The 21,737-nt window shown below is 39.0% G+C and overlaps 1 protein-coding gene across 1 annotated transcript in view; it reads left to right on the plus strand.

The window, feature by feature from the left end:
• Window positions 1–522: 522 nt before the first annotated feature.
• The window catches only part of LOC106090276 (uncharacterized), a 46,480-nt gene continuing 25,265 nt past the window's right edge, over window positions 523–21,737 (plus strand). Inside the window, exons 1-5 of the mRNA XM_059365426.1 lie at window positions 523–604; window positions 670–1,366; window positions 1,424–2,012; window positions 2,079–2,350; window positions 2,420–2,654. Coding sequence (XP_059221409.1) covers window positions 711–1,366; window positions 1,424–2,012; window positions 2,079–2,350; window positions 2,420–2,654 — 1,752 coding nt within the window. The 5' untranslated portion in view covers window positions 523–604; window positions 670–710. The remainder of the gene's footprint in view (window positions 605–669; window positions 1,367–1,423; window positions 2,013–2,078; window positions 2,351–2,419; window positions 2,655–21,737) is intronic.

Below are 21,737 nucleotides of genomic sequence, written 5' to 3' on the forward strand. Positions count from 1 at the left end.
CGGACGGACGGACGGAAGGACGGACATGGCTAGTTCGACTTAAAATGTCATGACGATCATGAATATATATACTTTATGGGGTCTTCGACGAATATTTCGAGGAGTTACAAACAGAATGACGAAATTAGTATACCCCCATCCCATGGTAAAGGGTATAAAAAAATTTATTTAATTGGATTGGATGGTTGCTAATGCCATTGAATTGCTTTGTTGGTCAAGAGGAAGGGATCAACAACAGCTTGCAGTTCATTGTTAACAAAATTGGCTGGAAAAATTACCCAGCATATAGAAATTTAAATTGGTGTTCAATTTATGGAAAAATATGAAGGTAATCGAGGATAGAAAATGAGCAGGTGACCAAGTATCTTCGTCAGAGTAATAATAGCAATTCGGCAAAGAACATCATTCAAAGTCGTTGATTAAATCATGATATTAGTCATGGTGTATATGGGAATTGTGACAGGTTTCGCTACTGACATGCCTTGTGTACAGGGGAAAAGGGCTACTGCAGATCAGCTTGAGTTGAATCAAATCATTCATGATTACTTTAAATTCAATGGTGCGCGAACCGTGAATCTTATCAAATGTTCAGAGAAAGGAAATGGTGAAGAAGTTTTGATTTTACTACCACATTAAGTCATTACCAAATCAAATTGTTTGTCCTTTTAGCAACATCTCAACTAGACCTGATACTACTCACCTCATATTTTATGGAGCAAAATGTCCCCGTACGCTTTTGGTCTGGCTTTGATTATCTAAAGGAATCTCCCATGGCTTCTTTATACGGTCCATCAAATACATTTCATAGGAATGATAGCATTGGGAGGCGACCTTTAAACCTTCGATTTGAGACTTTGGCTCATAAGACAGCAGTGGTTTTGGAAAGTTTTGGTAGCTCTTGTGGCTTGAATGTTTTAAGTTGGAGTGCTGCGTCAGAGCACAACTACTTTACCACCAATCGTTTCTGGTTATTGGTAACAGATAATTTTAATGACTTTGAAGAGCTTGAAGAAGATGACATTTTTCTGCCACCGGATAGTGAAGTCAAAGTTTTGGTGCGAGTTAAGGAAACCAAAAGTTATTCAATGTTTGATTGCTATAAAGTGGGTGCTGAGAAAGATTTGTTAATAAATCGGGTAACAATAGATTTTAAAAATTCGACGCAACTGTTAAAAGCTCTGCAGAGATATGGCTCCTCCATATCATATCGTGAGAATTTGGAGGGTATAACTTTTAATACCGGTCTGGTAATTGCCTTTCCCGATATGTTTACTGACATTGAGGATCTTTCTACGCGACACATTGACACCATTTCGAAAGTAAACAATCGTCTGACATTGGAATTGGCCAATAAGCTAAATATGAGGTATATGGTCTCTTATGTTATTCAATGGTTTAAGAACTTACCATATCCCATTTTCAGCTTCAATACCCATCAAACCGATAATTATGGTTGGCGCCAGCCAAATGGCTCCTTCGATGGCCTAATGGGCAGCTTTCAGCGTTATGAATTAGATTTTGGCCAAATGGCCATATTTATGCGCTTGGATCGCATAGCCCTTTGCGATTTTATCGCTGAGACATTTCGTATAAGGGCAGGGGTAATGTTTAGACAGCCACCTCTATCAGCTGTGGCGAATATCTTTTCCATGCCCTTTGAAAATGATGTTTGGATTTCCATTTTCTTCTTGATATTGTTCACCATATTCGTATTTGCCCTGGAACTGTGGTTCTCTCCCTATACCCATGAGATGGATTTTTGGGATGGAGTTGTTTTTGTGTGGGGTGCCATGTGCCAGCAGGGATTTTATCTATCCTTTGGTAATCGTTCGGGTCGTATTATAATTTTTACCACTTTTGTGGCTACTTTATTTTTGTTCACCTCGTTTTCGGCCAATATTGTGGCCCTGCTGCAAAGTCCCTCTGAGGCTATACATACTTTGCATGATTTGAGTCAATCTCCCATGGAAATTGGGGTGCAGGACACGGTTTACAATAAAATTTACTTTAATGTAAGCTAACTAACTAACTAAAATATATACCAGCTCCTATTTAAAAAAAAAAATACATTTTTGTAGGAAACTACGGATCCTGTTACCAGCCAGTTGTATCACAAGAAAATCTCTCCCAAAGGTGATAGCGTTTATATGCGTCCTTCTATAGGCATGGAGAAAATACGCACCGGCATGTTTGCCTATCAAGTGGAGCTACAGGCCGGCTATCAAATCATCAGTGATACCTATAGTGAACCCGAAAAGTGCGGTCTTAAGGAATTGGAGCCATTTCAACTACCCATGATTGGCATACCTACACGCAAAAATTTCCCCTACAAGGAATTATTTCGTCGACAGTTTGTTTAAAAAAATGCTGTAGTTCTAATCAAATAAAATGCTATTAAGCTCTCCTTTCCCCCTCACAGGCTACGTTGGCAACGTGAAGTTGGCCTTATGAATCGTGAAGAGCGTAAATGGTTTCCGCAAAAACCAAAATGTGAAGGTGGTGTCGGTGGTTTCGTCTCAATTGGCCTAACAGAGTGTCGTTATGCCTTAGCCATGTTTGGCTATGGTGTATTTCTCGCTGTCACGGTTTTCTGCTGTGAACTAATTGCAAAGTTTTCGTTCAAACTATTAGGGATGTGGAAAATTCATTTTGCTGTACAAGAAAATTAAAAAATAATATGATTTAAACTATATTTTTGTGAAACTTTCGGGAAATTACCCCAGACAAATAATTATTTGTGCATCGTCAAAAACTGCGCTAAAAAATTTAAGTTATTATTTCCAACCCCAAAACCCGCAAAAATAGGTTTATTGGACGATAATGACAAATGGGACTCGGGACAATATGGGGTTGGGTAGATTACGAAAAAGTCAGAAAGGAGGAAAAGGCTTTTTAGTTTGTTGATATTGGAAGGGGGCGGACCTTACCTAAAATAAAAAGTGGACCGATAGGGACAATATGGGTATCAAATAGTAGATTACGAATATGGTCTGGAACGAGGAATAGGCTTTATAATTTGTTGATAACGGAAGAGGGTGGACCCTCCACTGTTACCCCAAAAACACCACACAACATCAAAAGTGGACCGATAAGGACAATATGTGTATCAAATGAAAAGTAAGCGGGAGTAGATAACAAGTCTGACATTCAAATTCATGACGAAGTGTAGTGGGTCACTCCACCCCCACAAAAACGCCCAAAATGGGCACATTAGCCAATCACGGATTTATGGGACTCGGATTGTTTGTTCCGTATAGACTGAAAAACGGCAGAACCGATTTTCTCGAAATTTTCGCATATTGTGTAGGTTGGTCTGGAAGGAAACACAGGCTATATAATTTTTCGATATCGGCCGGGGGACGGACCCTTCCCTTTATGTCAAAAACACAACCCAAAATCTAAAGTGGACCGATCGAGACAATATAGGTATCAAATGAAAGGTATTGGAGAGTAGAATACGAATATGAGTCTAAGTACCCATCGGGTCGCCCCAAACCCAAAACTCCCCCAAACATACATATTGAGCGATCATTTCAATATGCGGCTCAAATGAAAGGTATTCGGGAGCAGATTTCGAATCTGGCATACAAAATCAGATCGAAGTATAGGGGGTCACGCCACCCCTCAAAAACGCCATTAGACCCATTATGACTATATGATACTTGGCTGAACCGATTTTCATAGATTGTGTACGTTTGTCTCGAAGGAAACATAGGCTTTATAATTTTTAGACATCGGGTGGAGGCGGACCCTCCCCCTAACCCCAAAAACGCCACCCATATCCGAAAGTGGTCCGATGGGCACAACAAGGTTATCAAATGAAAGGTATTAGAGACCAGAAAACGAATATGGTATTAAAATTTGGGTTCAAGTTCCCAGCGGGTCTCTTCAACCCCAAAACTCTTCTAAATAGTTATAGTCGAAGTTCATGTCAATACGGGACTCAAATGAAAAGTATTAGGCAGTAGATTACAAATATAGCATAAAACATTAGGTCCCAGTAATGGGAGGTCGCCCACCCCCAAATACCCCCAAATGGGCATATTAACCGACCATGGCTATATGGGACTCAAATCAAAGGTATTTGGGAGTAGATTACGAATATGATTTTAAATTTGGTCTAGGTGGCGCTTTTTCTCTTAAAGATACGTCAAATGGGTTATTTGACCCATTAAACTGAACGTCATTTCCGTTGGGAATAAAGAACGAATTTGATATCTAATTTCAGTGCAAAGTGCCGGTGCCGCCCCAGCCCCAAAACACCCTTCAAACTGTTCATGTTTACCGGCCATGGCAATATGGGGCTCAAATGGTTCAAAGGGATTTGGAAGTGCAGCATGAATTTGATATCCATATTTAAGTCGAAATGTCTAAGGTGCCATCCCTCCCCTAAAGATCACTTCTCATTACCCTAATTTTTAAAAACACCAGGAACCGAGCAGGGGAAAACTTCTGACACATTAATAAGTGCTTTCCGATTCAAGGAGCGGGGCCAGTTCGGCTAGTAAAGCATATATATTGATTGTCGTAAAAATCGAAGACGATCTAGCCATGTTTGTCCGTCTGTCTGTTGAAATCACGCTATGGTCTTTAGAAATAGCGATATTGAGCAGAAAGTTTGCACAGATTCTTTTTTGTCCATAGGCAGGAAAAATGAAGATGGGCTATATCAGACTATAGCTTGATATTGCCCCATAGAGACCGATCTGCCAATTTAAGGCCTTAGGCCCATTAAATCTACATTTATTATCCGATTTCGCCTAAATTTGGAACAGTGGGTATGTTAGGCCACTCGACATTTTTGTTCAGTACAGATCAGATCGGTTAAAATTTATATATAGCTGCTATAGAAACTGCCATGATCTGTCGATTTAGCATTGTGGCCCCATTAATGGTTCATTGATTGGCCTATTTCGCTGAAATTTGGTACAGTTAGTTATGTTAGGCCCCTATATATCCTTGTTTAATTTGGCTCAGATTTTGATATAACTGTCAAATAGACCGATCTCTCGAATAAAGGTCTTGGGCCCATAATAGGTGCATTTATTGTCCGATTTCGGAGAAATTTTGTATAGCGAGTTGTGTTAGATTCCTCGACATCCCTGTTCAAAATGGCCTAGATCGAATCAGATTTGGATATAGCTGCCATATATACCCATCTCCCGATTTAAGGTTTTAGACCCATAAAAGGTGAATTTATTAACCAATTTTTTCGAAATTAGGCACAATGAGTTGCGTTAGGTTCCTCGACGTTCGTTAGTATGGTTAAGATCGCTCTTTATTTCGACATTATCTGACCCGAGCCCGCTCCGCTGCGCCTTCTTTTACTTTATATGGAACATAAGTTCCCTTGGAATATTTATTTTCGACAATTAAAAATCTTTTAGTGAAATACCATGCAAACTTGACTAACAGTTTAACAATATAAGTGCCTTTATCTGAATTTCATATAATCTTTATTGGTCTACGAATTCCATTCTTAAAATAATTTATTCAGCCATTCATTTCTCATGATGTCTGATTTAGTGATGTTTTCGGGGGAGAGGTGGTCACCCAGATACTTGGCCCTGAAAAAATATCAGCATCGTGCTCTTCTCTCAAATACCATTTATTTAAACTCCATATTGCCATTGGCTTAAGAGGATTTTCAGGATGAGGCGTCCCCCAAACACATGTCCCCAGAATAGGTTATCAAATTCGTTTTCTATTCTCAAATACCTTTATTTGAGCCCCATATTGCGATGGTCGGTAGACCCCCAGAAAATTGGTCCCGAAAATGGGTATAAATTCTTGCTCACCCCCAATTCCTTTCATTTAAGCTGCACATTAAAATGGTCGGTAAATATGCCCGATATAGGGGTGTTTTGGGGCTTGGGGTGGTCCTCCAAACACTAAGCCCGGAAAATATATCAGCAACGTGCTCTATTCTCATATATCTATATATCATTTATTTGAACCCCATATTGCCATTGGCCTCAAAATTGGATATCAAATTCGTTTTCTAATCTCATTTAAACTCCTTATTGCAAAAGCCAGCAAATATGTTCGGTTTGGGGTATTGGTCCTAAAAACTATAAATATTTAGTTCCACTCTCTTTACGACCCAAATTGCAAATATGTCGTATTTGGGGGTTGTTATGGTGGTGGGACGTCCTCTAGACAGTTGGCACCTAATGTTGATATCAGATACGTGGTTTACTCCCACATATCTTTAATTTGAGCCCCATATTTCCATAGTCGGCAAACATTACCGGCTTGGGGGGTGCTTTGTGGGATGGGCGGCCACTTAGTGAATTGGCCTTGAAAATATATATCGAATTCGTGTTCCACCCTAAAAACCCTCAATCGTCAGCAAATATTTACTATTTGGGTGGTGTTGTGGGGGTGTGGTGGCCCCACAGACACTTTTCCCGAATATTGATATCAAATTCGTGCTTTACTCCCGAAGACCTTTCATTTGAGCCCCATATTGCTATGGTCGTAAATTTGTCCCCTTTGGGGGATGTTTTTGGTGAGAGACGGCCGCCCAAATACTTGGTCCCATATTTTGATATCAGATTCGTATTCTACGGTAAATAAGTCCTGTTTGGGGGTGTTTTGGGAAAGGGGTGGACCGAAACGTGATCCCACATTTGAATATCAGATTCGTATTCTGCTTGCAAATATCTTACATTTGAGTCCCATATTGCCATGGTCGGTAAATATGTCCGATTTAGGGGTGTTTTGGGGCTTGGGGTGGTCCCCCTTGAACTTGGTCCGACAATTGGATATCAGATACGTTTTCTTATCCTAAATACCTTTCATTTGAGTCCCATATTGTCGTGATTGGTCTAAATATATGTTTGGTAGGTTTTGGGGGGGCAGCCCTTCTAGGTTCCCCATCTGGAATTTGGATACTAAATTTTTATTTTTAGGGTACTATATGAGTGCACACAAAATTTCGCTAAAATTGCACCACCCATCTCCGAGATCTGGTGTTTCTGAAAATTAGGGTAAGGGGGAGGGTCCACCCCCCCTTAAGATATTAAAAAATGTAGTACCCTATTTTCACCACGGGGTCATTATGCACCATCTGTGAAAATTTCAAGAAAATCGGTTCAGCCGTTTCTGAGTCTATAAGGAACACACAAACATACAAACAAACACAAATTGATTTTTATATACAATATAAGATTTCGGGAAGCAATAATTTCCGTTGAATCTTAAGGAGTGATCATTTACCAAATGTAAAACTAAATTTCGTGTTTCAGGATTTTTACATATGTGAACCACGTTGCATCGAAATTGAGGGTGCGCCCTATGCAGCGATCTTTTTGCAAAAATTTTAATATAAAAATTGCATATTTGCAATTACATTTCAAATTGATCCAATTAAAAAACATTCAAGGACTGGCTATGGTAAGGCGAAGCCGACCTTTTTAATACCCTACACCACATCGAACAAAATCCGTATATATTGATGTAGGAGCCATAGGGTAAATCGTTGCGCAAATGTTTGAGAAGATCGAGCCATATCTGAAACTGAACAAATTTCTATGAAATTCATCAGTCATCAGAAGAGAGAAACCTTCGTGCAAATTTATGAAGATCAGTGAACAAATAATCTAATCTAATCTAATGAGTATTATTCAAAATCGGATTAAAATATATATGGGAGCTATGTCTAAATCTGAACTGATTTCTATTGAATTCAATATCAATTCCGGGAGTCAAAAGAGAACCCTTTGTGCCAATTTTCGTGATAATTGGTTAACAAATGAACAAATTATTGCAATACTAGTCCAAATCGGAAGAACATATATATGGGAGCAATTTCTAAATCTAAACCGATTTCTTTTTGAAATTCACCAACAATGTTGGGACTTTTAAGAAAATCAGTAGTGCAATATTTCGTGATAATGATACAAATGATGATATATTTGCAATTTCAGTCCAATTTGGAAGAATATATGTATGGGAGCTATATCTTAATCTGAGCCGATTTCTATTAAATTCACCAGTAATGTCGACTTATAAGGGAATCCCTCATGCAAAATTTCGAGATAATCGGTTTACAAATGACTGATATAAGTGATTTTTAGTTTAAATCGGACGAACATGTATATCGGAGCTGTATTCAAATCTGAACCAATTTTTATCAATTTCAATTTGCTTCGTCTCTAGGCCAAGGAAAATGCTTGTGCCAAATTTGAGGACGATCGGATGAAAATTGCTAGTAGTACTTTGAACACAAATTAACATGGCCCGACGAACAGACAGACTGATGGACAGACAGGCAGAGAGACGGGCATGGCTTAACCAAATCAGGAAGTGACTCTGAGTCGATCGGTATACTTATCAATGGGTCTATCTCTCTTCCTAGGTGTTACAAACAAATTTTCTAAGTTATAATACCCTGTATCAAAGTAGTGGTGTAGGGTATTATAATTGGATATTTCGAAAATTTCAATCACGTTTTTAATTGGAACAAGTAAAAGCGTGCTAAGTTCGGCCGGGACGAATTTTATATACCCTCCACCATGGATCGCATTTGTCGAGTTCTTTTCCCGGCATCTCTTCTTAGGCAAAAAAAAGATATAAGAAAAGATTTGCTCTGCTATTAGAGCGATATCAAGATATGGTCCGGTTTGGACCACAATTAAATTATATGTTGGAGACTTGTGTAAAATGTCATCCAATTCGAATAAGATTTGCGCCCTTTGGGGGCTCAAGAAGTAAAATAGAGAGATCGATTTATATGGGAGCTGTATCGGCCTATAGACCGATTCAGACCATAATAAACACGTATGTTAATGGTCATGAGAGAATCCGTCGTACAAAATTTCAGGAAAATCGGATAATAATTGCGACCCCTAGAGGCTCAAGAAGTCAAGATCCCAGATCGGTTTATATGGCAGCTATATTAGATTATGGACCGATTTGAACCACACTTGGCACAGTTGTTGGATATAATAACAAAACACGTCGTGCAAAATTTCATTCTAATCGGATAAGAATTGCGCACTCTAGAGGCTCAAGAAGTCAAGACCCAAGATCGGTTTATATGACAGTTGTATAAGATTATATACCGATTTGAACCATACTTGGCACAGTTGCTGGATATCATAACAAAACACGTCGTGCAAAATTTCATTCCAATCGGATAAGAATTGCGCACTCTAGAGGCTCAAGAAGTCAAGACCCCAGATCGGTTTATATGGCAGCTATATCAGGTTATAGACCGATTTGAACCATACTTGGCATACAGTTGTTGGATATCATAACAAAATACGTCGTGCAAAATTTCATTCCAATCGGATAAGAATTGCGCACTCTAGAGACTCAAGAAGTCAAGACCCAAGATCGGTTTATATGGCAGCTATATTAGATTATGGACCGATTTGAACCACACTTGGCATAGTTGTTGGATATCATAACAAAATACTTCATGCAAAAATGCATTCAAATCGGATAAGAATTGCGCACTCTAGAGGCTCAAGAAGTCAAGACCCAAGATCGGTTTATATGACAGCTATATCAGGTTATGGACCGATTTGCACCATACTTCGCACAGTTATTGGATATCATAACAAAACACGTCGTGCAAAATTTCATTCCAATCGGATAAGAATTGCGCTCTCTAGAGACTCAAGAAGTCAAGACCCAAGATCGGTTTATATGGCAGCTATATCAGGTTATAAACCGATTTGAACCTAATCTAGCACAGTTGGTGGAAGTCTTGGCGAAACACGTCCTGCAAAATTTCCTTTCAATCGGATAAGAATTGCGCACTCCAGAGGCTCAAGAAGTCAAGACCCAAGATCGGTTTATATGGCAGCTATATCAGGTTGTGAACCGATTTGAACCATACTTGGTGCACATATTTGATATCATAATGAAACACGTCGTGCAATATTTCATTCTAATCGGATAAGAATTGCGCACTCTAGAGGCTCAAGAAGTCAAGCCCCAAGATCGGTTTATATGGCAGCTATATCAAAACATGGCCCCAAGAACTTATATTGGGAGATCAGCACCAGAGAACAGAGAAAATAAAAATGGGTTTCAATCACGAAATTTATTGATCCAATTAATTTTTTAATTGAACCTGCCTCATTCACGAAATTGATAATATCAATCGCAGATTTTGAAAAAGGTGGTTGGAAAAATTATCCAAAAAAAAAAATTGCATATTCAAGTAAAAATAATGATTTTAAATTTGTGAAATTTCTAACTAATTGTTCAATTGATCCAATTAAAAACGATAAAATTTTTAATTGTTATACCCTCCACCATAAGACTAATTTCGTCATTCTGATTGTAACTACTCGAAATATTCGTCTGAGACCCCATAAAGTATATATATTCTTGATCGTCGTGAAATTTTATGTCGATCTAGCCATGTCCGTCCGTCCGTCCGTCCGGATCTCTCTATTTTACTTTTTGAGCCCCCAAAGGGCGCAATTCTTATTCGAATTGGTTGACATTTTACACAGGGTTCCAACATAAAATTTAATTGTGGTCCAAACCGGACCATATCTTGATAACGCTCCAATAGCAGAGCAAATCTTTTTTTATATCCTTTTTTGCCTTAGAAGAGTTGCCGGGAAAAGAACTCGACAAATGCGACCCATGGTGGAGGGTATATAAGATTCGGCCCGGCCGAACTTAGCACGCTTTTACTTGTTATTTATTACCATATCTCTGATATATTTCATCAGAAGCAGTTCAGATTAAACAATTTCTCCATTTATATATGCACCCTTTCGAACACCTTCTCCTTAGTCCATCAAAATTGGTGCATATTCAGATAAAGCCATCACATCATAATTTTTGCACTCACAGCAGCTGTATCGGAATATGGCCCGATTTGGACCAAATACATTGAGTGGTCTAAGAAATACAAGTCACTGTTCAATTTTCAAGAGCAAAATATTGGTCTTTTTGGCAGCTATATCCAAATATAGACCGAATTGAACCATATACGATACGAATGTCGAAAAGCATGCGTCCTTTATGGGGCCAAGACTTTAAATCGAGAGATCGGTCTATATGGCAGCTATATCCTAATCTGAACTGATTTGGGCTAAATTAAAAAAGATGTCGTAGGGCTTGACACAACTCACTGTCCCAAAATTCAGCAATATCGCACAATAAATGCTCCATTTATGGGCCCAAAGCCTTAAAACGGCAGATCGGTATATATGGCAGCTATATCCAAATGTGGACCGATCTAAACCAAATTGAAAAAAATATGTCAAAAGCCTTTCCCTACTCACTGTCACAAATTTCGGCGAAATCGGACAATAAATGCACCTTTTATGAGCCCAAGGCTTTACATCGAGAGATCGGTCTATAAAGCAGTTATATTCAAAACTAGACCGATCTGAGCCAAATTAAAGAAGGATGTTGAGTGCCCCAACACAACTCACTGTCCCAAATTTCAGCGAAATCGGATAATAAATGTGGCTTTTATGGGCCTAAGGCCTTAAATCTACAGATCGGTCTATATGGCAGATGTATCCAATACTGGACCGATCTGGGCCAATTTGAAGAAGAATGTCGAAGAATTGTCAGTGTACCAAATTTCAGCGAAATCGGATAATTAATGTGGCTTTTATGGGCCTAAGACCTTAAATCGACAGATCGGTCTATATGGGGGCTATATCAATATGCCTATGGCTATGGACAAACAAAGAACCTGTGCAAAGTTTCAGCTCAATATCTCTATTTTTAAACACTGTAGCGTGATTTCAACAGACAGACGGACAGACATGGCTAGATCGTCTTAGATTCTTACGTTGATCGAGAATATATATACTTAATACACTTAGAAAATTGGTTGACATAAAATAATATAAAATACTTAATCCAAATAAGTTAGCTGATTTTAATCTAATTTGGTTAAATTTTGAGTAAAACAAGGAAAAATTGCAGATTTTTAATAAATTTTACTCAACTGTAAATAGTCGCTAATAGTTCATAAACTTGGTTTTGGGAAGCCATTTTATTTAACCAAGTTTCTTCTCAACAATATTGCTATAGCAAACACCGTTTTTGTTTAAGCGTTAAACTCAACATAACAACATGTGTATATACACATGTTGTTATGTTGAGTTTAACGCTTGCTACGCTTGCTAACCTCAATTCTTCAAAATGAATAAATTTTACTTCAGAACATTTTACGAATTTCCTAAATTTGAGTATTATTGAATAAATTAAATGGAAATACAAGTTTCAACTTAAAATTTTGTTAACAGAGATGATTAAATACATTCTCAGTAATTCCAAACCTATCATTAATGAAGGTGCTTTTTAAACGCGTTGTTTGTCATTCATTCATGCAATCATCAATCGATTAACAACGTAGAACATCACAAGTAAAAACGTCCTAAGTTCAGCCGGGCTGAATCTTGGGAACCCACCACCATGGATTCTGCTAAAAAAAATTATACAAAATAAATTACGTTGAAGGGCATTATATTATTCTACATACTAACTTCTGTTAAACCAGAAAAAATTAAAGCTTCTATAAACCGAGCAAAAATGATCGAGAGACCGGTTTATATGGGAGCTATATCAGGTTATAGATCGAGGTGGGCCGTATTTGGCACAGTTGTTGGAAGTCATAACGGAACACCTCATTCAAAATTCCAGCCAAATCGAACAAACATTGCGGTTTCCAGGGGCTCAAGAAGTCAAATAGGGAGATCGGTTTATATGGTGGCTATATCTAAATCTGAACCGATATAGCCCATTTATAACCCCAACGACCTACATCAATATTAAGTATCTGTGCAAAATTTTAAGCGGCTAGTTTGATTTTGACAGACGTACAAACGGACGGACATGGCTAGATCGAATCAGAACGTCGAGACGATCAAAAATATATACTTTAGACGAATATTTCGAGGTGTTCCAAAGGAATGACTAGATTATCCTATGGTGGTGGATATAAAAATACAAGATCGTTTGATTTGTGATTTGTTCACTTGGCATAGGACAATAGAAAGCCAAATTAGAAACCCTAAATAAAATGCCTAAATAAAAACCTTTAAATGTTTATTACTGATAAAAATTTTTATACCCACCACCGAAGGATGGGGGTATATTCATTTTGTCATTCCGTTTGCAACACATCGAAATATCCATTTCCGACCCTATAAAGTATATATATTCTTGATCAGCGTAAAAATCTAAGACGATCTAGACATGTCCGTCCGTCTGTCTGTTGAAATCACGCTACAGACTTTAAAAATAGAGATATTGAGCTGAAATTTCGCACAGATTCTTTTTTTGTCCATAAGCAGGTTAAGTTCAAAGATGGGCTATATCGGACTATATCTTGATATAGCCCCCATATACACCGATACGCCGATTTAGGGTCTTAGGCCCATAATAGCCTCATTTATTACCCGATTTTGCTGAAATTTGAAACATCCTTCGTCAATTTGGCCCAGATCGGTCCACCAAAAGCCGCATTTATTATCCGATTTGGCTGAAATTTGAGACAGTGAGTTACGTTGGGCCCTTCGACATCCATCGTCAATTTGGCCCAAATCGGTCCTAATTTGGATATAGCTGTCATATAGACCGATTCTCAGATTTAGGGTCTTAGGCCCATTAAAGCCGCATTTATTATCCGATTTTGCTGAAATTTGGGTCAGTGAGTTGCCTTAGGCTCTTCGATATCTTTCTTTGATTTGTCACTGATCGGTTCAGATTTGCATATAGTTGCCATATAGACCGATCCTCAGATTTAGGGTCTTAGGCCCATTAAAGCCGCAATTTTTTATCCGCTTTTGCTGAAATTTGGGTCAGTGAGTTGCCTTAGGCCCTCCGACATTTTTCTTCAATTTGGCACTGATCGGTTCAGATTTGGATTTAGCTGCCATATAGACGATCTCTCGATTTAAGGTTTTGGGCCCATAAAAAGCGCATTTATTGTCCGATGTCGCCGAAATTTGGGACAGTGAGGTGTGTTGGGCTCTTCGATGTTGGTCTTCAATTTGGCTCAGATCGAACCAGATTTGGATATAGCTGCCATATAGACCGATCTCTCGGTTAAACAATGACTTGTACTTATAAGAATTCGGTCTAAATCGTTTGATATGTCTATATAGCTGCTTTGGGGCATAAGGTATGCATTTTTCACTGGATTTTGACGAAAGGTTGTTCACGTATATACCCGAGGTGGTGGGTATCCAAAGTTCGGCCCGGCCGAACTTAACGCCTTTTCTGATTTAGACCAAATACTAATAAGTACAAGTCATTGTTCAATTGTATATAACAAAATATTGGTCTTTTTAGTAGCAATATCTAAAAATAAACCGATCTGAACCATATACGATATGGATGGCGAAAAACCTAACAAGTCACTGTGTCAAATTTCAGTGAAATCGGATTATAAATGCTCCTTTTATGAGGCCAAGACTTTAAATCGAGATATCGGTCTATATGGCAGCTATATCCAAATCTAGACCGACTTGGGCCAAGTTGCAAAAAAAGAGCCCAATTATACAATTTATAAACTTTTTTTCTTTTATTAATTTGATCTCTGAATTTTCATTGCTGCCTTCAATATGTTAAAATTAAAATATATCACTTAATTTTTATACCCTCCACTATAGGATGGGGTGTATACTAATTTCATCATTCTGTTTGTAACTACTTGAAATATTCGTCTGAGACCCCATAAAGTATATATATTCTTGATCGTCGCGACATTTTATGTCGATCTAGCCATGTCCGTCCGTCAGTCTGTCTGTCGAAACCACAGTTATTGAAAGTCAAAATAAACGCTACGTACAAACTTTTAGCCAAATCAGATAAGAAATGAAGCTGAAGAAAATAACCTGGCAACTCTGCTTGTGTCAAGACGTAGTTTATTCGTAGTGCGATCGCCCTCTATTAATTTAACTTTTTAACTAATAAACACAACATTGTTTTGGTCAAAGTGATACACTAGTGACACAAAAAAATCTGTATAAGAATATTGTAGAATATGCCGGGAAAACACAGAAAAAGCCTAAATAAAAACAAAATAAATTATGCTCGTTGCAAATCACAATTACATGAAAATGACGATTCATTGCAATGTGATTTTTGTGAGAAAACTCTCCACAATCTTTGTACGAAATTGGACAAAAAGCAAATCGATGCACCACTCGTTAAAGGATAGCTCTCTTGAGTATAAATGTTTTTTATGTGTGCCAGAGGAAATGTCGGTGACAAGTGAATTGAGAGAAATTAAAGCTCAGCTTAGATGCGAGAGATAAAAGAGACAATGCAATTTATGTCATCTCAGTATGATGAAATATTAAAAGGAGTTGTCAACAAGCAAGAGCGTGCTAAGTTCGGCAGGCCGAATCTTACATACCCTCCACCATGGATCGCATTTGACGAGTTCTTTGCGCAGTATCTCTTTTTAGGCAAACTAAGGAAAAAAGAAAATAATTGCTATGCTAATTGAATTGAGCATTGGAGGATCTGTGTGTAAAATTTCAGCGAAATCGAATAAGAATTGGACCTTTTAGGGGCTCAAAAAGTAAAATAGGGAGATCGGTTTATAGGGGAGCTGTATCAGGCTATACACCGATTCAGACCATATTTGACACGGATATTGAAGGTCATGGGAGAAGCCGTTGTGCAAAATTTCATCCAAATCAGATAATAATTACGAACTCTTGACGATGAAGAAGACAAGACCCAAGATCGGTTTACATGGCAACTATATCAGGTTATGAACCGATTTACACCGTAGTCGGCACAGTTATTGGACGGCATAACGAAACACCGCATGCAAAATTTCAGCCAAATCGGATAGGAATTGCGCAATCTAGAGGCTCAAGAAGTCAAGACCCCAGATAGGTTTATATGACAGCTACTTAAGGTTATGAACCGATTTAAACCATAATTGGCGCAGTTGTTAGAAACTACAACAAAACATCTCATGCAAAATTTCAGCCAAATCGGATAAGAATTGCGTCCTCTAGAGGCTCTATAAGTCAACACCCAAGATCAGTTTACATGGCAGCTATATCAAAACATGGACCGCTTTGCACCATACTTAGCGCAATTGTTGGAAATGATACCAAAACACCACGTGCAAAATTTCAATGAAATCGGAGGAGAATTGCGCCCCCTATAGGCTCAAGAAGTCAAGATCCAAGATCGATTTATATGGCAGCTATATCAAAACATGGACCGATTTGGCACATTAACAATCCCAACCGACCTACACCGATAAAAAGTATTTGTGCAAATTTTCAAGCGGCTAGCTTAAGTCCTTCGAAAGTTAGCGTGCTTTCGACAGACAGACAGATGGACGCACGGACGGACATGGCTAGTTCGACTTAAAATGTCATGACGTTCAATAATTTATATACTTTATGGGGTCTCAGACGCATATTTCGAGGTGTTACAAACAGATTGACGAAATTAGTTTACCCCCATCCTATGGTGGAGGGTACAAAAACAAAACAAGTAAAAGCGTGCTAAGTTCGGCCGGGCCGAATCTTATATACCCTCCACCATCGATCGCATTTGTTGAGTTCTTTTCCCGGCATCTCTTCTTAGGCAAAAAAGGATATAAGAAAAGATTTGCTCTGCTATTAGAGCGATACCAAGATATGGTCCGGTTTGGACCACAATTATATTATATATTAGAGACCTGTGTAAAATGTCAGCCAATTCGAATAAGAATTGCGCTCTTTGGGGGCTCAATAAGTAAAATAGAGAGATAGATTTATATGGGAGCTATATCGGGCTATAGACCGATTTGAACCATAATAAACACGTATATAGATGGTCATGAGAGAATCCGTCGTACAAAATTTCAGGCAAATCAGGCTCAAGAAGTCAAAATACCAGATCGGTTTATATGGCAGCTATATCAGGTTATTAACCGATCCAATCGGATAAGAATTGCGCACTCTAGAGGGTCAAGAAGTCAAAACCCAAGTTCGGTTTATATGGCAGCTATATCAAAACATGGACCGATATGGCCCATTTACAATACCAACCGACCTACACTAATAAGAAGTATTTGTGCAAAATTTCAAGCGGCTAGCTTTACTCCTTCGGAAGTTAGCGTGCAGGTATGGTCTAAATCAAGAAGCTGATAGACTAAAGGTTGCCAGTTACGACTTTTGCCGAAGCAGTGTGGACGTCGAGGAAGAAGAGACTTGATACAACCAGTGTTGTCACTCGAGAAAATTATTTCCTATCAAAATTAAAAAAAAATCCTACTAAACGTTCTACAAGCCAAAAATACGGTATATGTTTCTTATGGTGGCCATTTTGCCATTACATTTATTTGCACGACATCAAATCAAACATTTTCAACCCTACTAAGTATACATACTAGATCGTCGTTATATTTACAAACGATCTGGACATGTCCTTCCGTATGTTCATTGAAATCACTCTACAGCCTAAAGTTCAAAGATGGTCAATATCTTGATATATCACCATTTATACCGATCTAGTGAAAAGAAATCTTGACTTTACAAAAGTCGTATTTTTATCCAGATTTCCATGAACAACCGTGCCGAGTTTGAATAAAGCGAACTAAGGATTTGAGCCTAGAAATTCGTTTTTAGTACCCATTTTCGCCGTGGCAGAGAGTTGCATGGGCCCCTCAACTTCTGAGTATCGACCAGATCTGACCATATTTGTATGCAGCTGCAATATAGCCCAGTTCTCCGATTGAGCCGCATTTGTTACCTAGAATTTACGAAATTTGAAAGAAATCCCTTAACACTCGTACCGGTTATGGGCAATATCAGAGATTACACCGAACGAAAAGTTTATACCACGGTATTGATAGTAAAGTGATACCAAAACGTTACCGTAGGGTATGGATGATGTAAAGCATTATAAATACCATACGGTATTGTTTTGATATTAATTCACGGTGTACACCGCGTACAGCGGTGTATCGCTGCACGCCCTTTTTCCTTTATGTCGATCTAGCCATGTCCGTCCGTCCGTCCGTCAGTCTGTCGAGAGCGCTAACTTTCGAAGGAGTAAAGGTAGCCGCTTGAAAATTTGCACAAATACTTCTTATTAGCGTAAGTCGCCTGGGATTGTAAATGGGCCATATCGGTCCATGTTTTGATATAGCTGCCATATAAACCGATCTGGGGTCTTGACTTCTTAAGCCTCTTGAGGGCGCAATTCTTATCCGATTGGAATGAAATTCTGCACGACATGTTTTGTTATGATATCCCACAACTGTGCCAAGTATGGTTCAAATCGGTCCATAACCTGATATAGCTGCCATATAAACCGATTTTGGGTCTTAACTTCTTGAGTCTCTAGAGGGCGCAATTCTTATCCGATTGGAATGAAATTTTGCACGAAGTCTTTTGTTATGATATCTAATAACTGTGCCAAATAAGGTTTAAATCGGTCTATAGTCTAATATAGCGGCCATATAAATCGATGTTGGGTCTTGATTTCCTGAGCCTCTAAAGGACACAATTCTTATCCGATTGGAATGAAATATTGCACAACTTGTTTGCTTATGAATTCCAACAACTGTGCCAAGTATGGTTCAAATCGGTTTATAACCTGATATAGCTGCCATATATACTGATCTTAGGTCTAGATTTCTTGAGCCTCTAGAAGGCGCCATTCCTATCCGAAAAGTTTATACCACGGTATTGATAGTAAAGTGATACCAAAACGTTACCGTAGGGTATGGATGATGTAAAGCATTATAAATACCATACGGTATTGTTTTGATATTAATTCACGGTGTACACCGCGTACAGCGGTGTATCGCTGCACGCCCTTTTTCCTTTATGTCGATCTAGCCATGTCCGTCCGTCCGTCCGTCAGTCTGTCGAGAGCGCTAACTTTCGAAGGAGTAAAGGTAGCCGCTTGAAAATTTGCACAAATACTTCTTATTAGTGTAAGTCGCCTGGGATTGTAAATGGGCCATATCGGTCCATGTTTTGATATAGCTGCCATATAAACCGATCTGGGGTCTTGACTTCTTAAGCCTCTTGAGGGCGCAATTCTTATCCGATTGGAATGAAATTCTGCACGACATGTTTTTTTATGATATCCCACAACTGTGCCAAGTATGGTTCAAATCGGTCCATAACCTGATATAGCTGCCATATAAACCGATTTTGGGTCTTAACTTCTTGAGTCTCTAGAGGGCGCAATTCTTATCCGATTGGAATGAAATTTTGCACGAAGTCTTTTGTTATGATATCTAATAACTGTGCCAAATAAGGTTTAAATCGGTCTATAGTCTGATATAGCGGCCATATAAATCGATGTTGGGTCTTGATTTCCTGAGCCTCTAAAGGACACAATTCTTATCCGATTGGAATGAAATATTGCACAACTTGTTTGCTTATGAATTCCAACAACTGTGCCAAGTATGGTTCAAATCGGTTTATAACCTGATATAGCTGCCATATATACTGATCTTAGGTCTAGATTTCTTGAGCCTCTAGAAGGCGCCATTCCTATCCGATTGAAATGAAATGAATGAAATTTTGCACGAAGTGTTTTGTTATGATATCTAATAACTGTGCCAAATAAGGTTCACATCGGTTCATAACCTGATATAGCTGCCATATAAACCGATCTGGGAACTTGACTTCTGGAGCCTCTAGAGTGCGCAATTATTATCCGATTTGCCTGAAATTTTGTACGACGGATCCCCTTATGACCATTAACATACGTGTTGATTATGGTCTGAATCGGTATATTGCCTGATACAGCTCCCATATAAATCGATCTCTCTATTTTACTTCTTGAGACCCTAAAGAGCGCAATTCTTATTCTAATTGGCTTACATTTTACACAGGTCTCCAACATATAATTTAATTGAGATCCGAACCGGACCACATCTTGATATCGCTCTAATCTTTCTTCTTTAATTGGCTATGACAGAATATTTCTTCCACTAGCCGAAAGTAGAATAGCGTTCCAAGCGCCTCGATCTTCTGCGCTCATTCTAAAATCTCTGACACCAATTTTCGAGGTGTCTCCCACAACTTGATCTTTCCATCGGACTTTTGGTCTTCCTCGTTTGCGTGTACCACGTGTTTGCCTTCAAAAGACTTCTTTGCTGGAGCTTCTTCATCCATTCTGACAACATGACCTAGCCAACGCAGCCGTTGTATTTTGATGCGTGTAACTATGCTATCGTCGTCATACAGCTCATACAGCTCGTGGTTCATACGTCGCCTATATTCTCCGTTAACGCAAACTGGTCCATATATTTTACGAAGAATCTTTCTCTCAAATACTCCAAGCACTGCCTCGTCTGCTTTCACAAGTACCCATGCTTCAGAATCATATAACAGCACGGGTAGTATCAGTGTCTTGTATAGTGAAGTCTTCGCCTGTCAAGAGGTGGCCTTGTTTCTAAACTGCTTACTTAGTCCAAAGTAGCATCTGTTTGCCAGTATTATTCTTCGCTTAATCTCAAAACTGGTGTCATTCGTTTCGGTTACGGCGGTGTCGATGTTCTTTATGTTCTTTATCTGCTCGGTTGTGCAAGGCTTTTTGGGAGTGGAAACCATCCATTTCGTCTTATCTCCATTTACTGCGAGACCCATTTTCACTGACTCTCTTTCGATTCTTTCAAAGGCTGCAGTTACTACTTCCGGTGACCGACCTATTATATCGATATCGTCGGCATAGGCGAGTAGCATGTGCTCTCTTGTGATTAGTGTGCCATATCTATTCACTTCTGCATCTCATATTATCTTATCCAGCAGGATATTAATGAGATCACACGATAGGCTGTCTCCTTGTCTGAAACCTCGTTTGGTATTAAATAGTTCGGAGTGATTTTTTTCCTTTTTCTTACTGAGGAACCCGTATCAGCAAGTGTCATCCTGCAGAGTTTTACTCATTTTGCAGGGATACTAAACTCAGACATGGCTTGAAATACCTTTGAACGTAAAGAAGTACCGAAGGCGGCTTTGTAGTCAACGAAGAGATGGTAGGTGTTGATTTGTCCTTCTCGGGTCTTTTCGAGGATTTGGCGCAGTGTGAATATCTGGTCTAGGGTGGATTTACCTGGTCTAAAGCCGCATTGATAGGGCCCATTAACTCATTGACTTTAGGTTTTAATCTTTCACACAGTACGCTCCAGAGTATCTTGTATGCGATGGGGAGGAGACTTATTCCTCTGTAGTTGGCACATTCCGTCTTGTCTCCTTTCTTGTGTACGGGAGGTTCCAATCATCGGGTATGTGTTCTTCTGGTCAGATTGCGCAGATAAGCTGATGCATACGCCTTATCAGCGTGTCGCCTCCGGTCTTAAATAGTTCAGCGGGTAACCCGTCGGCTCCTGCTGCCTTGTTGTTCTTTAGTCGGGTCACTGCTACTTGGATCTCATTCTGACTAGGAGGTAAACATTCTATACTATCATCAGGGATTGGTTCTGCGGTATCCTCTTCGCCGCCAACATCGGACACTAGTAGTTGGGTAAAATGTTCTTTCCATATCCTCAGCATGTTGTCTGTGTCAGTTACCAGATTTCCTTCTTTGTCTCTGCAGGAGGATGTGCCTGCACCAAACTTCATTCTGACTCATGTACATCTCAATTCGCTCGCACTCACGTCTTTCCATTTCCTTTTTCTTTCTGCGGAATAGACGTTTCTCTCTCTCCTTTTCTCCCGATACCTCTCCTTCATCTGGCGCGTTGCTACTGATTGCAGGGTTGCTCTATATGCCGCATTTTTGGCTTCAGTAGCATCTCGACACTCTTGGTCGTACCA

Source organism: Stomoxys calcitrans, chromosome 1 (assembly GCF_963082655.1).
Source record: "Stomoxys calcitrans chromosome 1, idStoCalc2.1, whole genome shotgun sequence".
Taxonomy (NCBI): Eukaryota; Metazoa; Arthropoda; class Insecta; order Diptera; family Muscidae; genus Stomoxys; species Stomoxys calcitrans.